This window comes from Musa acuminata, chromosome BXJ3-1 (assembly GCF_036884655.1).
Source record: "Musa acuminata AAA Group cultivar baxijiao chromosome BXJ3-1, Cavendish_Baxijiao_AAA, whole genome shotgun sequence".
Classification (NCBI taxonomy): Eukaryota; Viridiplantae; Streptophyta; class Magnoliopsida; order Zingiberales; family Musaceae; genus Musa; species Musa acuminata.
In genome coordinates, this window is record NC_088349.1 from 41,058,122 (window position 1) to 41,083,250 (window position 25,129).

The 25,129-nt window shown below is 29.6% G+C and overlaps 1 protein-coding gene and 1 long non-coding RNA gene across 3 annotated transcripts; both read left to right on the plus strand.

The window, feature by feature from the left end:
- The first annotated feature begins 13,017 nt into the window (after nt 1-13,017).
- On the plus strand, nt 13,018-17,564 carry LOC135629109 (uncharacterized). 2 transcript variants are annotated; one of them, XR_010493159.1, is made up of 2 exons: nt 13,018-13,052; nt 16,332-17,564. It is a non-coding gene; the product is annotated as an uncharacterized LOC135629109 (long non-coding RNA). The 2 variants fall into 2 exon arrangements; XR_010493160.1 differs by lacking the exon at nt 13,018-13,052 and adding an exon at nt 13,782-13,910.
- Nucleotides 17,565-20,179: 2,615 nt separating this feature from the next.
- Nucleotides 20,180-23,039, plus strand: LOC135629111 (cell division cycle 20.2, cofactor of APC complex-like). Its single transcript, XM_065136288.1, has 2 exons — nt 20,180-21,979; nt 22,350-23,039. Exon 1 carries the CDS (start codon nt 20,517-20,519, stop codon nt 21,801-21,803), a length of 1,287 nt encoding a protein of 428 aa, XP_064992360.1. The 5' UTR covers nt 20,180-20,516; the 3' UTR covers nt 21,804-21,979; nt 22,350-23,039.
- The last annotated feature ends 2,090 nt before the right edge of the window (nt 23,040-25,129 follow it).

The window sequence follows — 25,129 nt, forward strand, 5'->3', positions numbered from 1 at the left end:
TTTTTAGCCCCATTATCTTGTGGTTTGATATTTTATTATTTTAAAACTGTTTTACAAATGAATGGTTCTCATATTTTAAAACTGTATTACAAATAAATATTTGATTTTTGTTGCAAAATTTAAAGATAAAAATTTTGAGGACAAGAACAAGCAATCTATTTTTTTTTATAAAAGTAAGAGTATCGATTCGATTCCAAGAATATGCTACGATCAAGATATTTATCATCTAAATTGACATCATTGGGAAATTTAAAATATTTTGTGAGTTTGATAACTTTAATGATTAAATGTTCAATCTTTTAAATTGATCAAATCATAAAGTAATTTGATCGAATAATAAAAATAATTCATTGATATAAAATTTATCACTTAAAACAAAAAAATAACTTTATCTTCTAATAAAATAATAATATCTTTATACGTTCTAATGATCCAATATTATCCATATTATTTCATGTTAGTCTTTAGAATACCTTTAAGTTCATTGCATCTAATGTAATAAAATGGATATTGACTATAATATAACTTTTAATGAAAATGAAGTTGATGTGAATAGAAACTTACTGTATTTGAAATGCTAATATATCAAATATGTGTAAGATTTGGAGACCATACCCTACTTCTCTTACAAAAATTAATTGAATAGAACTTAAGCAAAACTTAGTAGAAATGTAAGTACACAATACATATTTTATTTTGTATAATATTTATATAACTATGAGTTGTATTATATTTAAATTCTTACAAAATAATCTAATATTTCAAATAAAAAATTACCTTATATTTTTTGTGTAATCTTGATGAAATGTGTCTAATAATGCATAAGTGATGGTTGTATTTGAGAACTAAATATTAAGTTTTATAATCATAATCTAAAAAGAAATGAATAATTATTAATATATGCATAACTTTTAATGTAATTAACTTTTAAGTTAAAAAGTATCATGTAGTTCCAATAGTTTTAAGAAAAAAAGAAATATTTACTTTCTTCACATACATAATCCAGAATTGCCAACCTAACACAATCATTTTGATAAAAAGAATTACTATTCAAAAACTCATTGGTATTCCTTCTTTTTGAGGTATGCACCTAACAAAAAAATATTATTATCAAAATAAATAAATAAAATTTAAATATTAAAATAAAAACAATACAAATTGTATATACTTCCAAATATGATTGATGATGTTGTCGGTAATGCAAAGAAGATTTATCTTTTGCAAATTGAGATATTGGATAATACATGTAATTTTTTCTAATAAATTGAATGATATTACCTCCTAGATTTATTGGAGAATCTATTTATACTAACATAACCATAGTCATGAATAAATCTACAAATATAAATGATAGTATAGCTTGGGACTTTGATGACAATAAGAGAATATTTGCAAGGAATCTAAGTAGTGATATGTGTAAAATATAAAGGGTCATCTAAAACTTTTCACATTAGAGGATTATATCCAAAGAAAACCAAAAATATAAGCTAATTATGGATTTACACACATTTGTTAAAATCAACGTGTTCTATGTAGAATTTTGAAATTTAGACGGGTGAATGTGTACAACCCCCTCATAAGAACATCGTACATAAATATAATATTTCAAGTAACGTTCTTTACCGTTGCATTTTGCCAACCGTTTGCTTTTATCAATGGCAAGCTGCATACTGAGTTTTCCATCATTCAGACTCGATGTAACTCTACAAGGATATACAAACATATTATGCCTCTGAATAAATCTACAAATGCAATAAAACCATCATTTACGAGGCTTCTCCTTGCAACTGAGGCGAGACTGCAACTATAAAGTTTGCTTCTGCCAAACCTCTTCCATGGAACTCATCTAGTGCTCATACTCTCAACATTAACTCTCGAATTGTTGGAGCCTCCTATGGCCTATGTCATTTTCCTCTTCCTTCTCAATGCAGCCTCGACTTTCAAAACTCGTCATTGCAATTCTGTAAGGACGGATGATTTCACCAAAACCTTCTCAAATTCTCCACCTTGCAATTGTATTCCAACCTCTAATGAGCCAGTGAGCAAATAACAAAAAGTGCAACAAAAAATTTGAAGTATAAACTTAGATATGGACATGAGCCAAACTTTTCTAACATCTTTAAGCATAAAAGGCGAAAATTAAAACTTCACATGACAAAGAAGTGCGGCATAATGCAGAAATATTCACAATGGAAAGAAAAACATAAATCATGAAATGATAGATAAATCATAAGCATAAATCATAAACACAATATCCACAAATTATATTAGTAGGCTAATCCATCAATTAGCACTCTATCTAATGCAAACGATAACTTTATCTATTGGAAAGAATATGAACTTCAAATACAATCAAGAATGCAAATAGGAAGATCATGACATTGTGAGTTAGTGTTTGATCCAATGATCTTCATTTTAACTTCAGTGCTGGTTTCAACGAATCAAAAATATTTTTATTTCTATAGTTTCTCCAATTTCAGATATTTTGGCACTTTCAACACTTTTCAGCTATTTATGTCAATTTCGGTAGTTTTAGTTTTCCATATTGAAATGGAGTCAACCTAGAGATAAAACATGATCGTTAATTAGTTAAAAGTATAGATTATCATAAGTTGATTATCATTCAAAATATTCCACATGAATAATAGATAGATAGGAAAATCAAGAAAGAGCATATGTATGAATAAAGAAATAGCATAATGCACATGATTTGCAATTGAATAGTAAAACATTTAATATACCATATCCATGGAAGCATATGGATAACTTTACACCTTTTAATCCAAGTAGTGCAGCAGGTAGGTCCCATAGTCTCTCTTCGCATATGATGCCCCAAGCAAATGTAGGTCATAATATTTCCGTATGGACTATTTGATACTTTCACCAAATAAAATCTACAATAATTCCTATGAACAAGCTAACGACAAAGAAAGGCTCACTAGAAATGGAATTGCAAGTGCAATTGGATCAGGTACGTATTGAGACCATGAAACTTTCTTCTTTTGTAACTATTAATGAAGAATATTAAGGAATATTGAAATAAAAAAGAACAGAATGGATAGGGGAAAATAATTTTATGGTAAATGCTTCCAATTGTTGTTTGCTATGAAATCCATTCCTTTATAAATAGAATTATAGAGCACCTTATATCTCCTAAGTGATGTACTAATCGGAAATGATTTAACTTTCAATAAGTAGACTGATACACCAATCACATTATCTAAGTTAATGCTAAAAGTGTGTCCAATGAAAGTCAATCATGGGGATATCTTAGAAAGATATCCTATCTTAAAATCTTCACTCATGATGGATGATCTCATTCCCATACAAAATAAAATAGTACAAAATATCAACTCTTCCAACGACCCTCCCCCAAAAGAACTAAACCATGAAGCTATCAAGAGTATAATAATAGGATTGCTAGTGGATACAATGGATCAATTTACTGCATTATAAGATAATGATGTAAAGAATGATATGATTGGAGAAAGGATTATAAGATAAATAATATGGTACCATCTTAATGGAAGAATAAGAGGGATGAGTACAAAATGAAGGACTATGATGCATATATGCAAAGGACCAATAAAATTTATAGAAATAAACTCCTCAATAAAGTTCTACCTTTGCCTCTCTTCTTAGGGATCATGATCTTGTACCCCTTCCCTCAAAAAGTGTAATATGAATTTAACTCACGTCACAATCATTTTAAACAACTGAAAAACAACTTCTCGAATACAAATTGCAATATAAGAAACAATTTGGTACCCTCTTAATGGAAGAATAAGAGGGATGAGTACAAAATGAAGGACTATAGTGCATATATGCAAAGCACCGATAAATTTTATAGGAATAAACTCCTCAATAAAGTACTACCTTTGCCTCTCTTCTTTGGGATCTTGATCTTATACCTCTTCTCTCAAAAAGTGTAATATGAATTAATCACATGTCATAATCATTTTAAACAACTGAAAATCAACATCTTGAATGCAAATTGCAATATAAGTATAAGCCTGCAAAACACATTTAAACAATAGAAATAAATTACATTAGTATTTGATATACTATATTCATAATCATAAATTGGAAAAAATGGTAAAAATAAAAATAAAAAAATATATATTATATGATTTTACTATATGAAAAATATATTGAAGTAATAAATAAATAAATAAGTAAAATTACAACTACAGAACAATTTTGTTGATTCACAAGTTCAATGGTAATGAGAAGGCAAATCTGAATAATTAATTCAATGCAAAGAGTGTAACATTTTGAGGGTTTCAGAAGTAAGAGCAAAGATTTCAATATCAAATACTTGCTAGCTAACTTTATGTATGAAGTATAATGCTTAAGGAGGCTAAAAAAGTCAAATAACCTTGGCCTTCAAAACTTTTGAGAGCATGGGTAAAACTAAGTACCCAAGTTCTCTTAGTTATCTAGTAAAAGAGTTTTGCATATTTTTGTAGATCATTCAAAAAGTACTTAGTAACACATAGTTATCAAATCCTCACTCATGTTGATTGGTTTTACTAAAGATAGTTTATTTACTTCATTCCGTAACAGAGTGGCAATTAAAAGTGGAGGGAATAAGAACCTAATTGGATGTGACAATTATGTAGAAGAGGAATCAATGGACAAATAATGTGAAGGATAATGTCTCAAAACTTTAACTTTCATGAGATGATGCTCATTGAAGCTTCAATAAACATCCATTCAATTCAGCCAATATAATATGCTACATATGAAGGTTTTCTCTTTCGCTTGAAAGATTTGTTAGAACCAGTGAAGATAAAGTGCAATTCGATCCACCCCACAATAGAGTCAGAGTTACCAGTGACTTGAACTAACACTAGCGATCAAAGTTTCACTACTCAACAACAACGACTAGAGAATAACTGGAAGAGAGGAGGTGCATTATAGTCGGGTTCATGGAGTGGCCCCTCAAAACTTCATTCATCTTAGAACATTGGAACCCCCATATCGCACATGTTGAGATTTGGAGTAATGTATTAGGTTGAGTTGTCACATAGTTCTGTAACAATGTCGTATGGGCACTTATCCTTAGGTAACTTTATGATATTATGAGGACGTCGACTCTTTATGTACAAGCACATAAGTATCACACTACTTAGGCAAAACTAAAGTCTATGAGAGTATATCATATTTGATTCTTTATTTGGATATAATTATATACTTGCGATTGAGAATACTTTATATCTAAAAGCTAGAGTTGAAGGCTTCATGCAAATCTATTGCATCAACATTAAAAAGAGATAATAAATTTTGGATAATAGAAAATCTCAATTAAGATAAGGTAAAAGGTATTAAATTACTTTGTATCCTTGGAGGCTTTTTATATTAGAAAATTTGTTGTGTTCATTGTACCACTAACCTCTTTTGGTTTCTAAATATGGCTACAAGATCCCCATAAGATTAATGCTCCCAGAAACATGGAACATATACGTCTCTTAAGCATTACCATGCCTAGACCAATATAGGTCATAGAGAAGTTGAAGTAGAACCTGTAAATAGAAGATAACGAGAAGATCAGTAAAATTTATCATCATAAATTTTTAATCTAAATTTAAAAATCGATAATGAGAATAATATAAAGTAAGTTATTATAAGCTAAAATAATATTTTAATATTACATAGATATACAATCTATAAAATCCAATCATTATATTAATGATATCGAATTATCATTATTGAGCTCGTCATAAGAAACTCTAATGTAATATTTAAAAAATTGATTTTAAAGCTAGAAATTACACATAATAAAAAAATATAATTTATTTATTTCAAAATACATTTAAATTCATCACATCTAATGTAACAAAATTGATATTAACTGTGATAGAACTTTTAATTATAATAAAGTTGATAAAAATAGAAACTTACTGTTTCTAAAATGCTAATCTACTAGGTAAGGTTTGAAGACCACAATCTACTTCTCTTGCAAAAATTGATCGAACAAATCCCTAAGCAAAGCCTAGTAAAAATACAAGTATGCAATATAGGCTTTGTTTCGATAACATTTATATAACAATGAGTTGTATTATATTTAAATTCTTACAAAATAATTTAATATTTTAAATAATAAATTACCTGATATTCTTCAAACATATAATCTTGATGAAAGGTGTCTAATAATGTATAAGTGGTGGCTACATTTGAGAACTGAATATTTAGTTTCACAATCATAATATGAAAAAAAAAGAGTAATTATTAAGATATACATAATTTTTAGTATAATACATTTTCAAGTTAAAAATTATCATGTAGTTATGATAGTTCTAATAAAAAAGAAATATATACATTCTTCACAAACATAATCCAGAATTGCCCACCTAATAAAATTCGTATGAGGAAAAGAATCATCTTCCAAAAATTGATTGGCATAATTTCTTTTTGAACTGCAGTAAGGTATTCTCATATGCACCTAGCAAAAAAAATATTAGTATAAAAATAAATAAATAAAATATAAATATTGAGATAAAATCATTCAAATTGGATATATCTCTAAATATGATCAATGAAAATGTCACAATAGTAGTACGAAGTAGATTTATCTTTTATGAATAGAGATTATTAGATGATACATGTAATATTTTTTTAATAAAATAAAAAATATGACCTCTAAGATATATTGAAAAATCTACTAGTACTAACATACCCGTAGTGATGAATAACTCTACTAATATAGATGATAGTATAATACTTATTAAAAAACTTTTAAAAAGTAAGATACTATCAATAACCTTATACCATGGGATGGTCATTTCATTTTCAGTAATATATGTTTCAGGAATTTCAAGGGCACTACATAAAAAAAAAAAATACATCATTAGAAAAATTAGATTTTAAAATCCATACAATATTTACACAATAATTAATATTTTTTTAACATTATGAATATCACATGGTGAACACAATTAAGTATTAAAAGTTTAAACATTATATTAAGTATCATAATAAAATTAAATAACAAAATAAAATTATCCAAAAAGTAACATCAAAAGAATACAATTATACCAAAGTGGTAACATCTTAAAAATGATGAAAAGATATTGGAAACCAATTTGATAGATCGAGTTGTACGATAGTCATATTCATTTTAAATAAATATGACAAATATATAGATCTTTTTCTATCATTATGATATATAGAAAATCATAACTTTAGTTAAGAATATTTAATTCATCATCTTATTTGAGAAATAGAAAATAAAAATCATGTTTTGTATATTTTTTAGCACATCACAAAATGGTAAATGTATACTAGAATTTGAATAGTATAATAAGTTAATTGATGATATACTCATGTCACCATTATAATGTGATTTGATTAATTTTAAATATTCTTTACTAGCACTGCAATATTCAAGAGCTTAATCCACTAGAAAATTTTGACAAACATGTTTTACTTAGAAATATAAAAAATGGGTAGAACCTGTGAAGTAATATGGATGATATTGGCTAATGTATGTTTAATTCTTGTTATCGTCGTAATCCTAACTTAATATTTTTTATTAAATTTTGATTGATTAATTTGCATTCTTAAAATTCTTTATGCATATGTAATATTTGTTCTTCTTATTGTAGTAATCCATACTTAGTATTCTTGATTATCTTTAGATCGATTAATTTATATTCTTATAATTCTTTAAGCATATGTAATAATTGTGAATATTAATGTCCAACAACATTTGATGTTTCATAAGACATAAAGATTTGCTAAAAAATATATGATTATTTTTGTGATAACTTTGTGTTTAAACAAAATCAATAAGACTATCATATAACTCGATCTATTAAATTGATTTTTAATATTTTTTAGCATTTTTAAGATGTTACAACTTTGGTATAATTGTATTCTTGTAATATTAGTTTTTGTATAATTTTATTTTGTTATTTAATTTTATTATGATAATTAATATAATGTTTAAACTTTTAATACTTAATCATTTTCACCATGTGATATTCATAATGTTTCAAAATTATTAATTATTTTATAAACATCATTATGGATTTTAAAATATATGATTATTAATAATTATATTTTTTATCTAGTGCCCTTAAAATTTGTGAAATGATTATTATATAACATGAAATTACCTGCACATAGTATAAGGTTATTGATAGTATCTTATTTATTAATTTTTACAATAATTATTATATTATCATTTATATTAGTAGATTTATTCATGACTACGAGTATATTAGTACTAGTAGATTTTTTAATAAATTTGAGAGGTCATATTATTCAATTTCTTTGAAGAATATTATATGTTTCATTAAATAATCTCCTTTATATTTCCATTTTGGTAGCTTAATCGATCATATTGGGAGGTATATACCATTTGTATAGTTTTCTATTTTAATAATAATATATAGTTTTTATATTAATATTTTTTCTATTATATGCATACAAGATATACTTTTTTGGAGCTCAAAAAGAGGTATCAATCGGTATTTAGAAGATGATTCTTTTTATCATAATGATTTTATTATGTAGGCAATTCTGAATTATGTATGTGAAGAAAGTAAGTATTTCTATTTTTATTAAAAGTTAATAACTAATGATAATTTTTAACTTAAAATTTAATTATACCAAGAATTATTCATAATATTAACAATTATTCTTTTCTTTTTAGATTATGATTGTGAAATTTAATCTTTGTTTGTCAAATGCAATCAATACTTATGCATTATTAGACACTTTTTCTCAAGATTATACGAAGAATATAAGATAATTTAAATAATGTTATTGGAAAAAAAACATATATTGTATACTTACATTTCTATTAAGCTTTGCTTGGGCATCAATTTGGTTTATTTTTTTAAGAGAATGAGGGTAAGTTCTTCAAACCTTAACCATATTTGACATATTAGCATTTAAAAAATAATAAGTTCTTATTTGCATCAAGTTTATTATAATTAAAAATTATATTATAATTAATATCTATTTTGTTACATTAGATGCGATTAACATAAAAGTATTTTGAAGACTAAAATGAAGTAATGTGGATGATATTGGCTTTAGAAGGTATAAACAATAACGTACTTTTAGAAGGTATAAAGGTACTATTATTTCATTACAAGATCAAGTTATTTTATAGTTTTAAGTGATAAATTTTATATCAATGAACTATTTTTATTATTCAATCATATTACTTTATGATTTGATTGATTTAAAAAATTTAACATTTAATCATTTAAAAACTTATCAAACTAACAAAATATTTTAAAATTTTCAATGATATAAATTTGGATGGTAAATTTCTTGATCATTAGTCGTATATTCTTGGAATCGAATCGATAATACTTACTTTTATTTTAAAAAAAAAGATTGCTTGTCATTGTCCTCAAATTTCTTGTTTCAAAATGTTACCAAGAAAATTAGGTGATAACAAAGGAAAAAAGAGCTATGGGAATCATTCTTTTATAGTATAATTTTAAAATAATAAAATATTTAACCAAAAGATAATGTGGCTAAAAAAACCTTAAGTATTTGCATTGTATGCTATCAAACTATAATTTTAACAAATTTATGATGAGAATTTATATATGAAAAATATAATTATTTTTTAAATATAAAATATTTCTTTATTATATCATTCACTTGAAAGTTTACTATTTAAACTAATGCATATATTTTTTTTATAGAAAATTAAGAAAATAACAATGATATAAGCTAGTGATGATATTTCTATATCTAAAATATTAGTAGATTTATTCGTGACTACGAGTATGTCAGTACTAATGGATTTTCTAAGAAATATGGGAGGTCATATCTTTCAATTTATTTTAAGAATATTAGATGTATTATTCAATAATCTCTATTTGTAAAAGATAAATCTCCTTTGTACTTTTATTGCAATGGCTTCATCAATTATAATGGGAGATATATATATAATTTGTATAGTTTATATTTTAATAATTATATTTTTATTTTTATTTTTATAATAATATTTTTCTATAAGGTGCATACAATATATACCTTTTTGGAGATTAAAAAGAGGATGTGCCAATCGATTTTTGGATGATGATTCTTTTCATAATAATGATTTCATTAGGTGAGTAATTCTGGATTATGTATATGATGAAAGTAAGTATATCTATTTTTATTGAAAGTTTGGTGGATAATTTTTCATTTAAAATTTAATTATACTAAAAATTATGCATATATTAACAAATATTCTTTTCTTTCCAAATTATGATTGTGAAACTAAATCTTTGGTTCTTAAATGTAGCCACCAATTATGCATTATTAGACACTTTTCATTAAGATTATATGAATAATATAAGGTAATTTATTATTTAAAATATTAGATTATTTTCTAAAAATTAGAATATAATACAACTCATTATTAAATTAATGTTATAGGAAACAAAACATGTATTGCATACTTACATTTCTACTAAGCTTTACTTGGGGAATCATTCAGTGGATTTTTACAAGAGAAGTAGAATGTGGTCTCTAAACTTTACCCATATTTGGCATATTAGCATTTAAGAAACTATAAGTTTCTATTCATATAAACTTTATTATAATAAAAGTTATATTATAGTAAATATTAATTTTTTTACATTAGATGCAATGAACTTAAAGATACTCTTGAACCCAACATGATGTAATGTGGTTGATATTGACCTATTAGATGGTATAAAGGTATAAATGTACCATTGTTTCATTAGAATATCAAGTTACTCTATAGATTCAAGTGATAAATTTTATATCATTAAAATTTTTTTATTGTTCGAACAAATTACTATATGTTTTGATCGATTTAATAGATTTAACAACTTTTAGTATCTTCTTTTACCAAATGAAGTTTCAAATCTGAATCTAATATGAGAATGCTATTCATGATTATTATGCATATATGTTGACATAAATAGAGACATAAATTAATTAATAATTGCTTAAGAATACTAAACTAAATATAATAAATATTTTAATAAGAATATTATATTTCTTATTTGATTACATTATTGACTATTAATTAAAAGATTATCAAATGATCATATAATTTCTGATATTTCGATAATATTATGCTTCCATATAGATAAGAAAAATCTTGAGATGAAAAAGTTAAATCTAGTACAATTATATCATCATGCTCATCATCATCAGATATCCTTGTTATTTCCTTAATTTCCTATAAAACAAATTATGTGCATTTGTTTAAATAATAATCTTTTAAATGAATGATATAATAAATATATATTTTATATTTTAAAAAATAATTATATTTTTCATAAATAAATTCTCATTATAAATTAGTTAGAATTATATTTTGATACAATATAGAGCAAATACTATAAGATTTTTTAGCTCAATTATATTGGTTTGATATTTTATTATTTTAAAACTGTATTACAAATGAATGGTTCTCATATCTCTTTTTTTCTTTGTCATCATCTGATTTTCTTTGCAACATTTTAAGATAAAATATTTGAGGACAACAACAAGCAATCTATTTTTTTTATAAAAGTAAATAGTATCGATTCGATTCCAAGAATATGCTATGTTCAAGATATTTATCATCTAAATTGACATCATTGGGAAATTTAAAATATTTTGTGAGTTTGATAACTTTAATGATTAAATGTTCAATCTTTTAAATTGATCAAATCATAAAGTAATTTGATCGAATAATAAACATAATTCATTGATAAAAAATTTATCACTTAAAACTATAAAATAACTTGATCTTCTAATGAAATTATAATACATTTATACGTTCTAATGAGCCAATATTATCCATATTATTTCATGTTAGTCTTCATAATATCTTTAAGTTCATCACATCTAATGTAATAAAATGGATATTCACTATAATATAACTTTTAATGAAAATGAAGTTGATGTGTAAGATTTGGAGACTATACCTTATTTCTCTTATAAAAATTAATTGAATGGAACTCAAGCAAAACTTAGTAGAAATGTAAGTACACAATACATACTTTATTTGATATAATATTTATATAACTATGAGTTGTATTATATTCAAATTATTATAAAATAATTTAATATTTTAAATAATAATTATCTTATATTTTAAATTCTTATAAAATAATAATCTTGATGAAATATGTCTAATAATGCATAAGTGGTGGTTGCATTTGAGAACTGAATATTAAGTTTTATAATCATAATCTAAAAAAATAAATAATTATTAATATATGCATAACTTTTAGTGTAATTAAATTTTAAGTTAAAAATTATCATGTAGTTCCAATAGTTTTAAGAAAATAAATAAATATTTACTTTCTTCATATACGTAATCCAGAATTGCCAACCTAATATAATCATTTTGATAAGAAGAAGTACCATTCAAAAACTCATTGGTATTCCTTCTTTTTGAGGTATGCACCTAACAAAAAATATTATTATCAAAATAAATAAATAAATAAAATATAAATATGAAAATAAAAATGATACAAATTGTATATACTTTCAAATATGATCGATGAAGCTGTTTCATCATAAATGTTTCAAATCATCGAAAACTCGTAGGGTAGAATTGTTTTATCATAAATGTTTCAAATTATCAAGGTATCAAAATATCAAAGTATATTACATCCTACCATGTATGATTCTCATATTATCATATCTTTTCCCCCTTTGTCATCAACAAAAAGGAGAAGTGCAACTATCAAGTTTTAGAGATATGTAAGTTTTACAACATACAAACTAGCAATAATTTTTAGTTGTGCAAGTTTGCAAATTTTGCTTTTTGAAATAGGCAAGATAGCACTTTTGCTTCTCTTGAGATTGTAAGCTAGCAATTCTTGGTAATGTTCAAGATAGCAAGTTCTTTCTTCTCTTTTGAAAAGTACAAGCTAAATGTTTCTTCAATATTTGATGAAATTGTTAAAACTGAAGTAACCAGGCACATGCAACCTACTGATTACTTGAGCTTGTTTGGGGAAGAATTCAAATAAACTGAAGATTATTGGGATGCTTCTTATTTGAATGTCTTGGATATATCTGCAGCGGAAGAAAGCAGTCCTCATGTCTTATTTGGATGTGCTTCACAAGTATGTTCTAAATGATCACCTACCCTATAATATTTTTTAAACTAAGTATCCTGTTTTTTTCCTATTGGAATAACTTTTAGCCACCAGGAGTCTGCTTCTGTAACTAATTTGTCGAGTGTTTACATTCTTTTATAATGAATAGATAGCCTCTCCTGTTCTGCAAATTGGCTAACAGTAATTTAAAATTTTGGTCCCTATTACCACTTATATAAGCACTGCTTCCCGGTGAAAGGTCTCTGTTTTAAGTTAAAACTTTTAACACCTTTTACTGGTTTATATATTAATTAATTTGGATGGATTCTGATTTCCTTTCATTTGATGGCACGTCTTCCTCCAATTAGCCTCCTAAATCAAGTTGATGATAGTTTTTCTTTGTGGAAACATCCTTCTGTCCAGCTTGCTCTCTCTCAGGTTCAGTAGTGATGCATCTGGGTGATATACGTTACATGCATTTGTATTCTTATCAAAAGTCTCAACAATTCATATTAATCTGTTGTTGCAGATAATAATAATGTCATCGTTATCTTATTAATGCTTGTGCGGGCTATCTGTCTTCATTCTTATCATCTCGTGTTTGTTGGTTTCATACCAAGTTTAATTATGAATAGACAACTTACTTTTTGGCTTTCTAAGTAAGCATTTATTTTTCAATCTTCAGGCAAAAGCAGCATGTGTATTGATTGATTTATGCTTTGGACCATTATCACCATGGATATATACAAATACTGCAAAGGTTTCATCTTTTTCCATAATAAGTCTACATATTAAGTCAACAACTTGTATTTTTGTAACTGCATTGACCCTTTTTCATGTTGATCTTGCAATTGAACTTCTGGAGGACCTCTTGGTGTTATTCAAGTAATTTCATCAGTCTTCTTGTTTTTATTACTGTTATGAAGGCTTAATTCTTTATTATAATGAATGCTCGTTTGGTTGGTTGGTTGGTTATGAAGTCATGGATACAAGTGTAAGATATTGATATGATGGATATGAGTATGTATCAATGTATAATGTTCACTATTTAATGTGACAAAATTTGGTATTTATTTAATGTTAGAATAGGTAGATGTATATAAATCATGATTCATCATAATTAACCTATTCATCATGAAAATATATAAACAATGTTTGGTGAATTATCTAACATAAGCAATTAAAACTATCTATGTTTGATGAGTACTTGGTCATTTCTTGGTGCAGATCTGACCTTTTTTGTGGTCAATACATTGTGATTTATTGTGGATGGTCAAATTATCAATCACTAATTTTCTCTTGAAATAATCTCCTCATTTTGAGAAAAATGTTATTTGATTTGAACATCATAGTCCTAGCATAACAAAGACTATGAAGTTCAGAGGCAATTTGTTCTGCTGTGGTATAATATTTGATGATGATTGTTCAGATGACAATTAGTTTCACCATTTGATGATTGTTCAGATGGCAGTGGTTGATGATTGTCGAACTATGTTATGCTAGTATAATACTAGCATGGAGTTTTGTTTTATACCAAGGATGTCCCTGAACACACAATCAAGCACAAGGCTTGTTCCAGCCATATGTTTAAACCGTGCTGATCGGCATGTATTGTACTGACATGTCCATCCTGATGAACTAAAAAAATACTTTCTATGACCTATCATAGATGTTATTTTGTGATCCATCTATTACCTTATTATGAAGATTCCAACAATATCAGTCATTTGTACACTTGAATAAAACCCTGATCTCTTGAATTTGATCCTGATCATCATAGCAGTTATTGTGAAACTGAAACTTTTGTTTGTTGGATTGGAGTTTTCCTTTTTTTCTAGAGAGCCAATAAAGAACCTACTGTTTCAGTGTTCTGATGATACAACTATGACGCAGCCTTGTACAGAGTTCTTTGGAGTGTTGTGCTCAACTCTTATGGGACTTTTATGGACCAATATAACTACTGTTGTGGCTTGGAAAGCTATATATTTCTTAATGGGTAGCAGATTATTTTTTACATGTTTCTAAGATACCAATATACACTTCAAATATACACTTCAAATCCTGTGAATGCAAGTCCTTTAGTTCTAGTTACTGTCATTTAGTACTTTTTAGTTCATGAACCCTGTATGTGTCATCCATCTTTCATCTGTGTGCTCAAGAAACTGTGAATTTCATCACAATGCCCCCGTTATTATCCAAATTCTATCCACTTCCTCCTGAATAAAAATTTAAGAAAAGGAAAAAATTTCGTATGATAGATTATGCACTTATTTTCATACTTCATGTTTGGTTGACTCTGTTCATAATGCCCCTACCGGGTGTTTCCATAATCTACTAGTCGTGCTTATGCTGCTTTGAAGCAAGGTATTCAATTTTGAATGGTACCACCCGGTACAGGCGGTACGTACCGGTCCGATAGGTTACCGGTATGCGGACCACCCATTACCAGGAGGAACGCTTAAACTATCTCAAACCCTTCTCATGTTTTTAAACCATTCTTCTCCCCTATTTCACTCCATTTCATTCTCATACTCTGTTAAACTATCTCAAACTCTTTTTTTCTCATATTTGTATTATCTTAAACTCCATTACACCTAAATTAGGCGTACCGTACCACATCAAGCCAACCTCGAAATGTCGGTACGGTACGATGTTTCAATCCTTGCTTTGAAATATATCTTGCTGTCCTTGTTTGAGCATATGGATGATGTACTGTCAAAATATAAGGTTTGACCTTCTATTAAAGTATCAAGCATAATTTTGCTTACTCTTTCCAATCAGATAGATGATGTTTTTACCATCCTTGTAGGAATTTAAACATAGGCTTCTATTTCTTTTAGAGATGCTAGAACCCTTCCGTGATCCTGTGATTACTGGAACAAAGAATACAACTTCTGAAGATGCTAATGATATACACTTGGACAAATAGAAGAACTGTTGTATTGCATTCAATGTTATATGTACTGCATTACGAAGGCATGCCATTCTTCCTTTTGTGGAATGTGAATGGAGACGTGAATCTATTGCACCAAGGTCTATTGTAACAGCATATGCTAATATCATAGAGAAATTAAAAAAATTTGAACATCTTTATAGTTTATACTTTATAATGCTTATTTTTGGAGATGCAAAGAGAGAGAATGAAGTGATCGGTGAAGACTATTGTGAGAGTCAAAAAAGAAGAAATTATTATTATTTTTTTTTCCCTGCAACAAAATGAATCTTATCAAATGCACCTTGTTGGTTGTTACATTACTTGGTTTTTAGCTGACAATATACTGTCTTCATTGTCTTTCTATATTGCAGTGTACTCCTTTTTGTTTTGGGGCCACATATGCCATTTCCTTCAGATATTGACCTTTGCAAATGTTCATTTCCTAAGGTGGCTGATCAAGAGTCTTTAGCTGTTTCTTCTAACTTTGTGATATGTTCTCATGGGGCTTCTAGCACATCCAGTAATCCGGATGAAGCAAAGAGAAAGATTGATGCATCTAAAGCTGCCACAAGAAAAGATGTACTCCAAGATGCTAATCTGTAGTTTGCTCCTAGAGATCTGTCAAAAATTGTTCTGACAAGTGTTTCAAATTATTTTACTGGGGACTGGATCAGATTGAATTTCAGTTGTGGTGTTTCAGAGGTGAATAAGATTTCAAATAACAACTTTCAGAATATTGGTTTCTTTGCTGATTACTTGTATTCACAAGCAGATTATCTACAACTTGTAAACTATCAAGATTCGGTATATAGGGCTTCCCAATTTGAACATTTGGCAGCTGATTTGTGTTCCCAGCATGACAACCCCAGAAAGCCATGAAGCTGCAATAGAATCCATACTCTTGGCTGCAGAATGTTATGCCAACTCATTCTTTATAATCGATTTCATATGGATGCAATTCAGAGCTTATGAATCAGATGAAAATCATTGGATCCAAATTCATGAATAAAAATGGATTAGTGGTGTTTTATGAAGACCTTAAGAGATGTAATGTCAATCTGGAGACAATAGCTTATCTTGAAAGTAAAAGAGATATAACTGTTCTACAAATTCTGCTTCCGCTAAACTGGACCTCGAATCTGAGAGAATTTTGGCTCTTTGGAAACCTTGTACATATTATTTTGAAGATAATCAGTAGGCTTTAGAAATATCACAAGTCGACATTGAATCTGATGTGGCAACTTTGATTAGGCAGAATCAACCATTGCTTTGCCACTTTGTAATCCTCCTACAGAGTCTCCCCTCTTTCTACTGCATTCTGCAACTGAGTTATCCTGTTCTGTAGAGAATGTTAATGACATTATACTGCAGTCAGCTGCAAATCTTAGTGGACAACTTACAATTTTGTACACCCAACTGAAAGCAGGCAACATACAACTTGAAATGGTAAAGTTACATGGGCTGCCAAGGTGCTGGGCACTTCTTGAAGGATTAATCTGGAAATGATGAACGGACATATCCCATTGGTATCAAAAGTGCTGGTTTCATCTACAGAACTTTAGTTCCACATTTATCATGGATGCAGAAAATATCTAGATTTTCAAGTTGCACTTGTTCATTTTCTAGACTTTTAGGATGGATGTCAGTATCTTGAAATACAAAGCAATACTTGAAGGAACACTTGTTTATTGCCTCTGGTCTTTCACAAATTTCATCGTTTTTTCAGTTTTTGAGGATGAGTTAGCACTTACCGATAATTTAGTAATAGAATTTTTAATCTGCATATTCATATCCATCAGGTACCAAAACACACTCCCACAGAATTTGAGTCTTCTGATCAGTCAGATGTTAAACTATCATTTCAAGTACATTTTCCTCACATGCATATGTTATTCCCAAACATAAGAAAACAGTTTGGTGAGTTTGGAGAAATAATTTTGGAAGCTATTGGTATGCAACTAAACTCTCTTCCATGCAGTTTGCGGACCTTTGTTGGTGGTCATTATCTAGAAACAATAAGGAATCATCTTCATGTTACAAAAATACTATTCCTTTGGGATGTTATGTCGCTAGAAATGCCAAGGCTATTATTTTTTGCGTGCTTGAATCGATTACTGTTGAGCACATGCAAGCATTGGATAATAAAATGCCCGGGATAACTCACATCTTAATATCTCTTTGTTGGCAAGTAGTATCTGCTATGCTTGATTTTCTATTTAAGTTGCCTGAGAACATTACTCTCTCCTACGGTTTCTTTTCTATGTTTTATAATCTTGATCTTCTATTGTAATGCATCAAAAATTTCATAGTATTTGTAGACTGATAAATGGTTATCATCATTATGTGAAATGAGCATTGATAACCTTAACGGTAAACTAATAATGAAATGAGGCTTTATTGGTGGGCTTATTCTACATAATGTTGGTCATTCAGAACCAGAATAGTCATCTATTGCATTGCATCATCTTGGAAGAATTATTGACTACAATGGTGTGAATGAAATATCTGACATGGTTAAACAAAATTTGGTTTGCTCTTCGTCAGTAAGGGCTCTTCCTAAATCAGTAGCTTTCATTTTAGTTACAAAGACATGGGATAGAGTGATGGTAGTAGCATCATCTGACCTTTCAATGCTATAGTAAACATATGCATTGGTGTTGTTACTAGCCTTTGTCCTGTATATAGAAAGAGCTCAACTACAATCCTTCCTTGTAGCTACTTATACCATCTTTCGAGAAATGGGCAAAGTTACCAATTCAATGGAATTGTGTCATTTAACAAGACTTTCATTCCATATTCTGGCAAGTGTATATCTTTATTCTCCTGCTGAGGATATTACTTTGATATTTGAAAGTGTTTGAAAGAACCTGGAGCAGATGGGAATGTCACAGACAAGTACTTGCATATATTTCTTTACATATTTCCTGATGTTTGTTTCTAAATATATATTGTAGTGTAACTACTTAAGAGCATTATTGTTATCACATATTCAAAGATATAATGTTGAACAATTAATTATATAATTTACATTTCTTGTGTTAGAAATTTGTTAGATAAAATTTTTTTAAACCATTAGGCTATTTAATTTTTTTTAAATTTCAGGTGTGCTTAATGACTTGGAGAAAAATTAAAATTATGTAAAGATAATTTTGATATGCATAAAAGATATTTTAATGAAAGGATGTCTCTTACAACAATATCAGTTATGACATTTAGGATGCTTTTTAGGCTCTATAAATAGAATTGTAAATGGCTATAGTTTATTAATTCATATTTCAATACAATTTCTCCTCTTTATTTTTAAAAAATATTATTATTATTATTATTTGGCTACTTGATATGCTAAGAGAGGCTAGTTAACTAACTCTATGATAATATTTATTTATGTTCGCAAAGATAAGATGGATTAAATATTGAGATTAGAATCTCGATCAATCCGATATGTAAGGATGAGTTTTTCATATTAAGACATCGATTACATGTCTTTAAGTTCTTTCTAAACTTTATCTTTTTATTTTTATTATTTTAATATCTTATTTGTTTCTTCATCAAAATTTGTATATCATTGTTTTGCTCCAACAATTTAAGAGGAAATTTCAATGAATTTTGGTTAGAATAATAATAATAAATTAATATAATGAAAAATGATTAATTAACATGTTTTCTTAATAATTCAAGCATTTAACTATTTATCATCTAAATTGAGAATGGTCAGCATTTACTTCTAGTTTTGTCTAATTGTTCATTGTTTGATTTTTGTTGGATTAATTAGATGCATAATTTATGTGAATGAATATTATACTAAATTAAAAATAAAAAATAGAGATATATTATAATTTGAGACTCAAAACCTAGTGTATTAATAAAAATATTATCAGTTTATAGATATTATTTAAAAATTTTCTTTTTTAGTGACAAATAAAAGAATATCAAATCTCATTATATTAATAATAATTTTAGTAGTTTAAAAACATTGCTTCGTACAAAAAAAAAATACCACGTCTTGTTTCTTTAACATACAAATTCTAAAAGAGTAAGGTACACGAAATTTAACGTAGATGATAGCTGCATATAACGGTGTGATGTCAAACTATCCGCTACGTAGATTGGGTAAATATAACGGAACGATTTTAGAATGTAACGCTTGGGATGAGTGGCATCTATATAACCCGAGGGCCCACTCTGTTGCAATCACAACAACTTCTCTCCCCTCGCGCGCTCTCGTCCTCTCGGCTCTCGACTCTCGACTCTCGGCGATCTCGTCGTTCTGCGAAGGTCGGAACTGCTCTCCGACGAACACGAACGGGCACAGCTGCGAGGGTCCTTCCCTTCGATTTTTATTGCGGTGATCTCATTCCTTTCTTTTTTCTCTTGTTTCGTTTCGCTTGGTTCTTCATCCGTCGAAATTTTGATTAGGGTTCAGAATTTTTGTTGGTCTTGGGGTTCTTTTAATCGATTCTTGGTTGTCGACTTTCTTGTGGGAAGATCGATCTTTCTGGTTTTCTCGATCGTTTTTCGTCACCTAGCCAGTCTCGTTCTGGTTTCGATTGGAAAATATGTCTTCTTCGCGTTCTAGGCGTGTGGAGTACGACCGCTTCATCCCGTTCCGGTCGGCGATGGACATGGACTACGCACGCTTTGCCCTAACCGGGCCTTCGAGACCGCAGCGTGATGGTTCGAGGGAATCCCCATCGAGCGTGGCGTACCAAAAGCTTCTTGACGAGTGCATTTTGAAGAACAGGTCTCGTATCCTCGCTTTCAAGACTGCACCTGAAGCGTCGGCCAGCAAGCTGCCCGAGTTTGACGAGCCCATTCGGCCGCAGAAGAAGCAGCAGAGGCGAATCCCTAAAGAACCAGAGAGGGTTTTGGTAATCCACGGCTTGTTGGATGATAATGTTTTGAATCTCCTCGACTGGGGAAGCAATAATGTGTTGGCGATTGGCCTTGAGGACGCAGTGTATCTCTGGGACGCTGCAAACGAGTCGACTAAGCTTCTACAACCCGAAGAAGACAGAGGACCTATCACTTGCATCCGCTGGTCGCCAGACTGTGCAGTTCTTGCTGTCGCATTTGGCAATTCAGATTTATCCCTGATCGATACAGCAACAGGACATGTCGTGGATGGGATGGAAGATGAGAACCAGGCCCCTGTGTTGTCACTTGCGTGGAGAAGTAATTCAATCTTGACAGTCGGAAGATTTGATGGCACTGTTGTTGATTATGACTTTAGAAAGGATGACATGTTCATCTGTTTCTATAATGGGCATCGGCGTGGAGTTTGTAGTCTTAAATGGTCCGTGTTGTCAGGGCGGTATTTGGCGAGTGGAGGGCAGGACAAACTAGTGCACATATGGGATGCCTGCATGCCTGTCTCACGTGACCATCCACGTCAACGTCAATGGCTTCACAGGATCAGCAGCCACACTTCCATTGTGAAGGCCGTTGACTGGTGCCCAACTCGGAGCAACCTGCTGGCTTCTGGTGGAGGTTGCAATGATCATTGCGTTAAGTTTTGGAACACCGTTAATGGTGCTTGCTTGAACTCGATTGATGCTGGCTCTGAAGTTTGTGCTTTGCTATGGGACAAAAACAAATCTGAATTACTGACCTCTCATGGTTCGCCGAACAATCAACTCACCTTGTGGAATTACCCATCCATGACGAGAGTGGCTGAGGTTTCCGGTCATTCATCCCGGGTTCTTTCCTTGGCTGGGAGTCCACTGGGAGGTGTAGTAGCTTCTGCAGCAGCAGATGAGACAGTCAGGTTTTGGAATATCTTTGAGACTCCCAAAATAACAAAACCTGAACTGCCCTTTGCCCAATTTAATGTTCTCATAAGATGAAAAGGCGGATAGGTGGAAATGATTAAGATTCCAAATGAAAGACTTCTCTAGTGCTTGACATGAAGATCTGTTGTTGGTAACATTGCAATGGGAAGTTTCGTGGTGTCAAAGAGGCAGCACATTTTCATACAAGCGCATGGATTCGAGATCTTCAAATATGAGCGCAACCGCCTAAGGTAAGTTAGAAGCCTTACAGCCTTTTACAGCATTTTAGTAGGCTTATTTACAACATGACTATCATTGCAGCTACGAGTTTGATTTTTGTTTCCTATTTATTGTTTATCATTTCATAGTTATCGATATGATTATTGCCCAATTGATGAAACATGTGGTCTATAATTTTTGCCCAATTGTTATAATCTAATTATGTGGTTTAAAGTGATTTCAATTTGCTTCTCTTGTGTTTCTTTTTTGTAAGTTACTATCTTTATCTCATTTTTGTTTGAGAATTTTTGTGCAAACTATATATTTTGTTGTGTATGCTAATCATGCATAATTAGATCAAACTGATAGATGCTTATTGTTTTTTTTCTTTTTTGAGTTCAGATTTCTTATGATATTCAATATGGCTTTGGTATCACATGAAGACATCACATTGCACACCTAGAAGAGTGTTTGACAATTGAGAGATCTATGCATTATAAGAGGTAATTGCCTATGGCCTTATGTTTCTATTTTTTGTTTCCGACTATAAGTTTCCTATGATATAAGTTAAACTTAAGAATTTTATATTCTTTTAGGACTATAAAGAAACTTTGGACTATAAAAAAACTTTTAGGACTATATTCTTTTAGGACTATAAGTTTCCGACTATAAGTTTCTGACTATAAGATTGAACTATATAGCTCTATTGCCAGAACAAAGCACTTGTAATATGGCCTTAAGTATCACATGAAGATATCACATTGCCATAACAAACTTTGAAGATTGAACCGTATAACAAACTTCAGATTTCCTTTTCCATTTTTTTTTGAGTTGAGATTTCTTATAACATTCAATATGGCCTAGTTATCACATGAAGACATCACATTGCATATCTAGAAGTGTGTTTGACAATCGTGAGATCTATGCATTATAAGAGGTAATTGCCTATGACCCTATGCTTCTTTTTTCTTTTCTAACTATAGGTTTCCTATGATATAAGTTGAACTTCAGAATTTTATATTCCTTTAGGACCATTAAGAAACTTTGAAGATTGAACTGTGTAGCTCTATTGCCAGATCAAAGTACTTTCACATGATGAATTTAAAATCTTGCTATGGTGTCTTTGCTAAATCTTTATTTACAGATACAAAGGTATTAAAGCATCTTTGGATTTGCTTAGAGAGTGAAAATATGGAAACTTATGGTGTTGCACAACTATATTCATATTCAACAACTAAGAGATCTATGCATAATTTTGATATAAGATGTAACTTCTTATGTCTTTATTTTTTGGGTGACTAAAGGTTCCCTAAAATATCCATTAGCCTTCAGATTTTTTATGTTCTTTTAGGACCATTCTAGAACCCGTGAAAACTTTTATTTGGTGTAGATCTTATTTCACTACGGAGTACTTCATTTCACTTGAAATAGTATTTTTTTTAATGTTTATTTGCATATACAAAGATACTAAAGCATCTCAGGATTTTGTTTAGAGGGTGAAATAATTTAGAAAATTGTGGAGTTGCAAAACTAGAATTGTGTTTGATAATCAAAAGACTGTTGATCAACCACTCAGATATTGTTTAAAAAACTGTTCATGAAATGAATAACTTTCAATTTGAAATTTTTCGAAAATATAGATAAGTTCAAGAGTGAAATCCAAGCCTAAAATTTTCTGTTTTTAGTAAGATGTGTCATAATTTCTGTAGAAAGCAGTTACTCAACCTAAGAGAACTGCAAACCATAGTATATACCATAATAGTAAAGAGATACCAAACAAATAAATCTATGAGCTTGATAAAGGTGAGGCATTGTAATTCTGTTTATTATGTTTTTCCCTGTGAAATGAACAAAAATATCAAATTTATATGTCTTTCCATGAATAGATTATGTCTTCTGCAACATAGATACACTTTTGATCCTAAGATAGGGCTTGAAAAATGGTGTCAAATGGGATATAATGCAGTTCTAAAGTTTGGAAGTTAGCTTACTAGACCAACAGTTCATAAATGCTTCATTATAGTGATAGTGGAGTAGTTCGGGTCCTTCCGATTAACAGGATCTTCATTAAAGGTTTCGATTTGGATTTATCTTGCTGAATCAGCTGTAGTTGTAGCAGAGTGGTAGCAATGTTCATGAGCTTGATAGACAAGCTTGCTATGTTTCATATAAATGTTCACCAATTAATGACATGGCTACTATTTCAATATTTTTTCAATTATGCTATTGTGGTCATTTACCACAAGTTTCAGCATCCAAGTACTATATCTGAAATTTGCCTTTGTAAGTATAACACCGACCTTTGAGTTGGTATTTCTTGTTTCCAACTTCCCTATTTGTTTACTGAGATTAAGGTAGCAGCAGCGGTTGTGATTATTTATTGCGATTCTAGTAATATCACATGTGGTACCAAGTTTGAATTTGACATGATAATTCTGATTGATTTATTTAAGTCATCATTTTTTTTAATAATCTATTCATGATCTTGTTGGTTGTAATGGAGAGACAAATTGAATATTGGGTAAGCATTTGAAGTTTCCATCACCAAAGTTACCATCCCTTCCAACACCTTTACCTCTGTGCCCCTTGCCATCATCATATATATCTTGTAAACTATCATTGGCCTTATGGATAAGGCTAATGCGGTGCAGATTGATGATCCTCAGAAAGCTCCAGAGCTTGATCGAGACAAACAAGAAGCTGCAGTGAAGCTCATGGCCAACGGTGCGTGCACCCTTTGCAACACGGGGAAGGTGCATATACAACCTTCTTTTTCTCTTGATTAATGGTTGTTGGTGTTTGAATTATAAAACTAGAAATCAGTTTTATGTTGTGAAATTATGCATTTTTTTATTGATGCACATATGGTTAGCTCACCCTTATTATCCAGAATAATAATTATTCATACTGGTTAGATTTTGTTATTCTCCCCTCTATTTCAAATGGTCTGAATATTTCGTACCTGATGTGGAGCCATCCATAAAAGATCCTTCTACTAGGTGCTTGTTAGTGTTTGACTTGAAGCCTCACACTTTGAATATAAATTTGAGAGAATTTGTAACATGAATGAACAACTAGTTTACTTTTTTTTTCCAAAAGTGGACGACTTTATATAAAATCTCCAAGCTGATATGCTAGACATTGTTTGTCATAAATGAACTAACAAAATGAAAGAAAGCCGG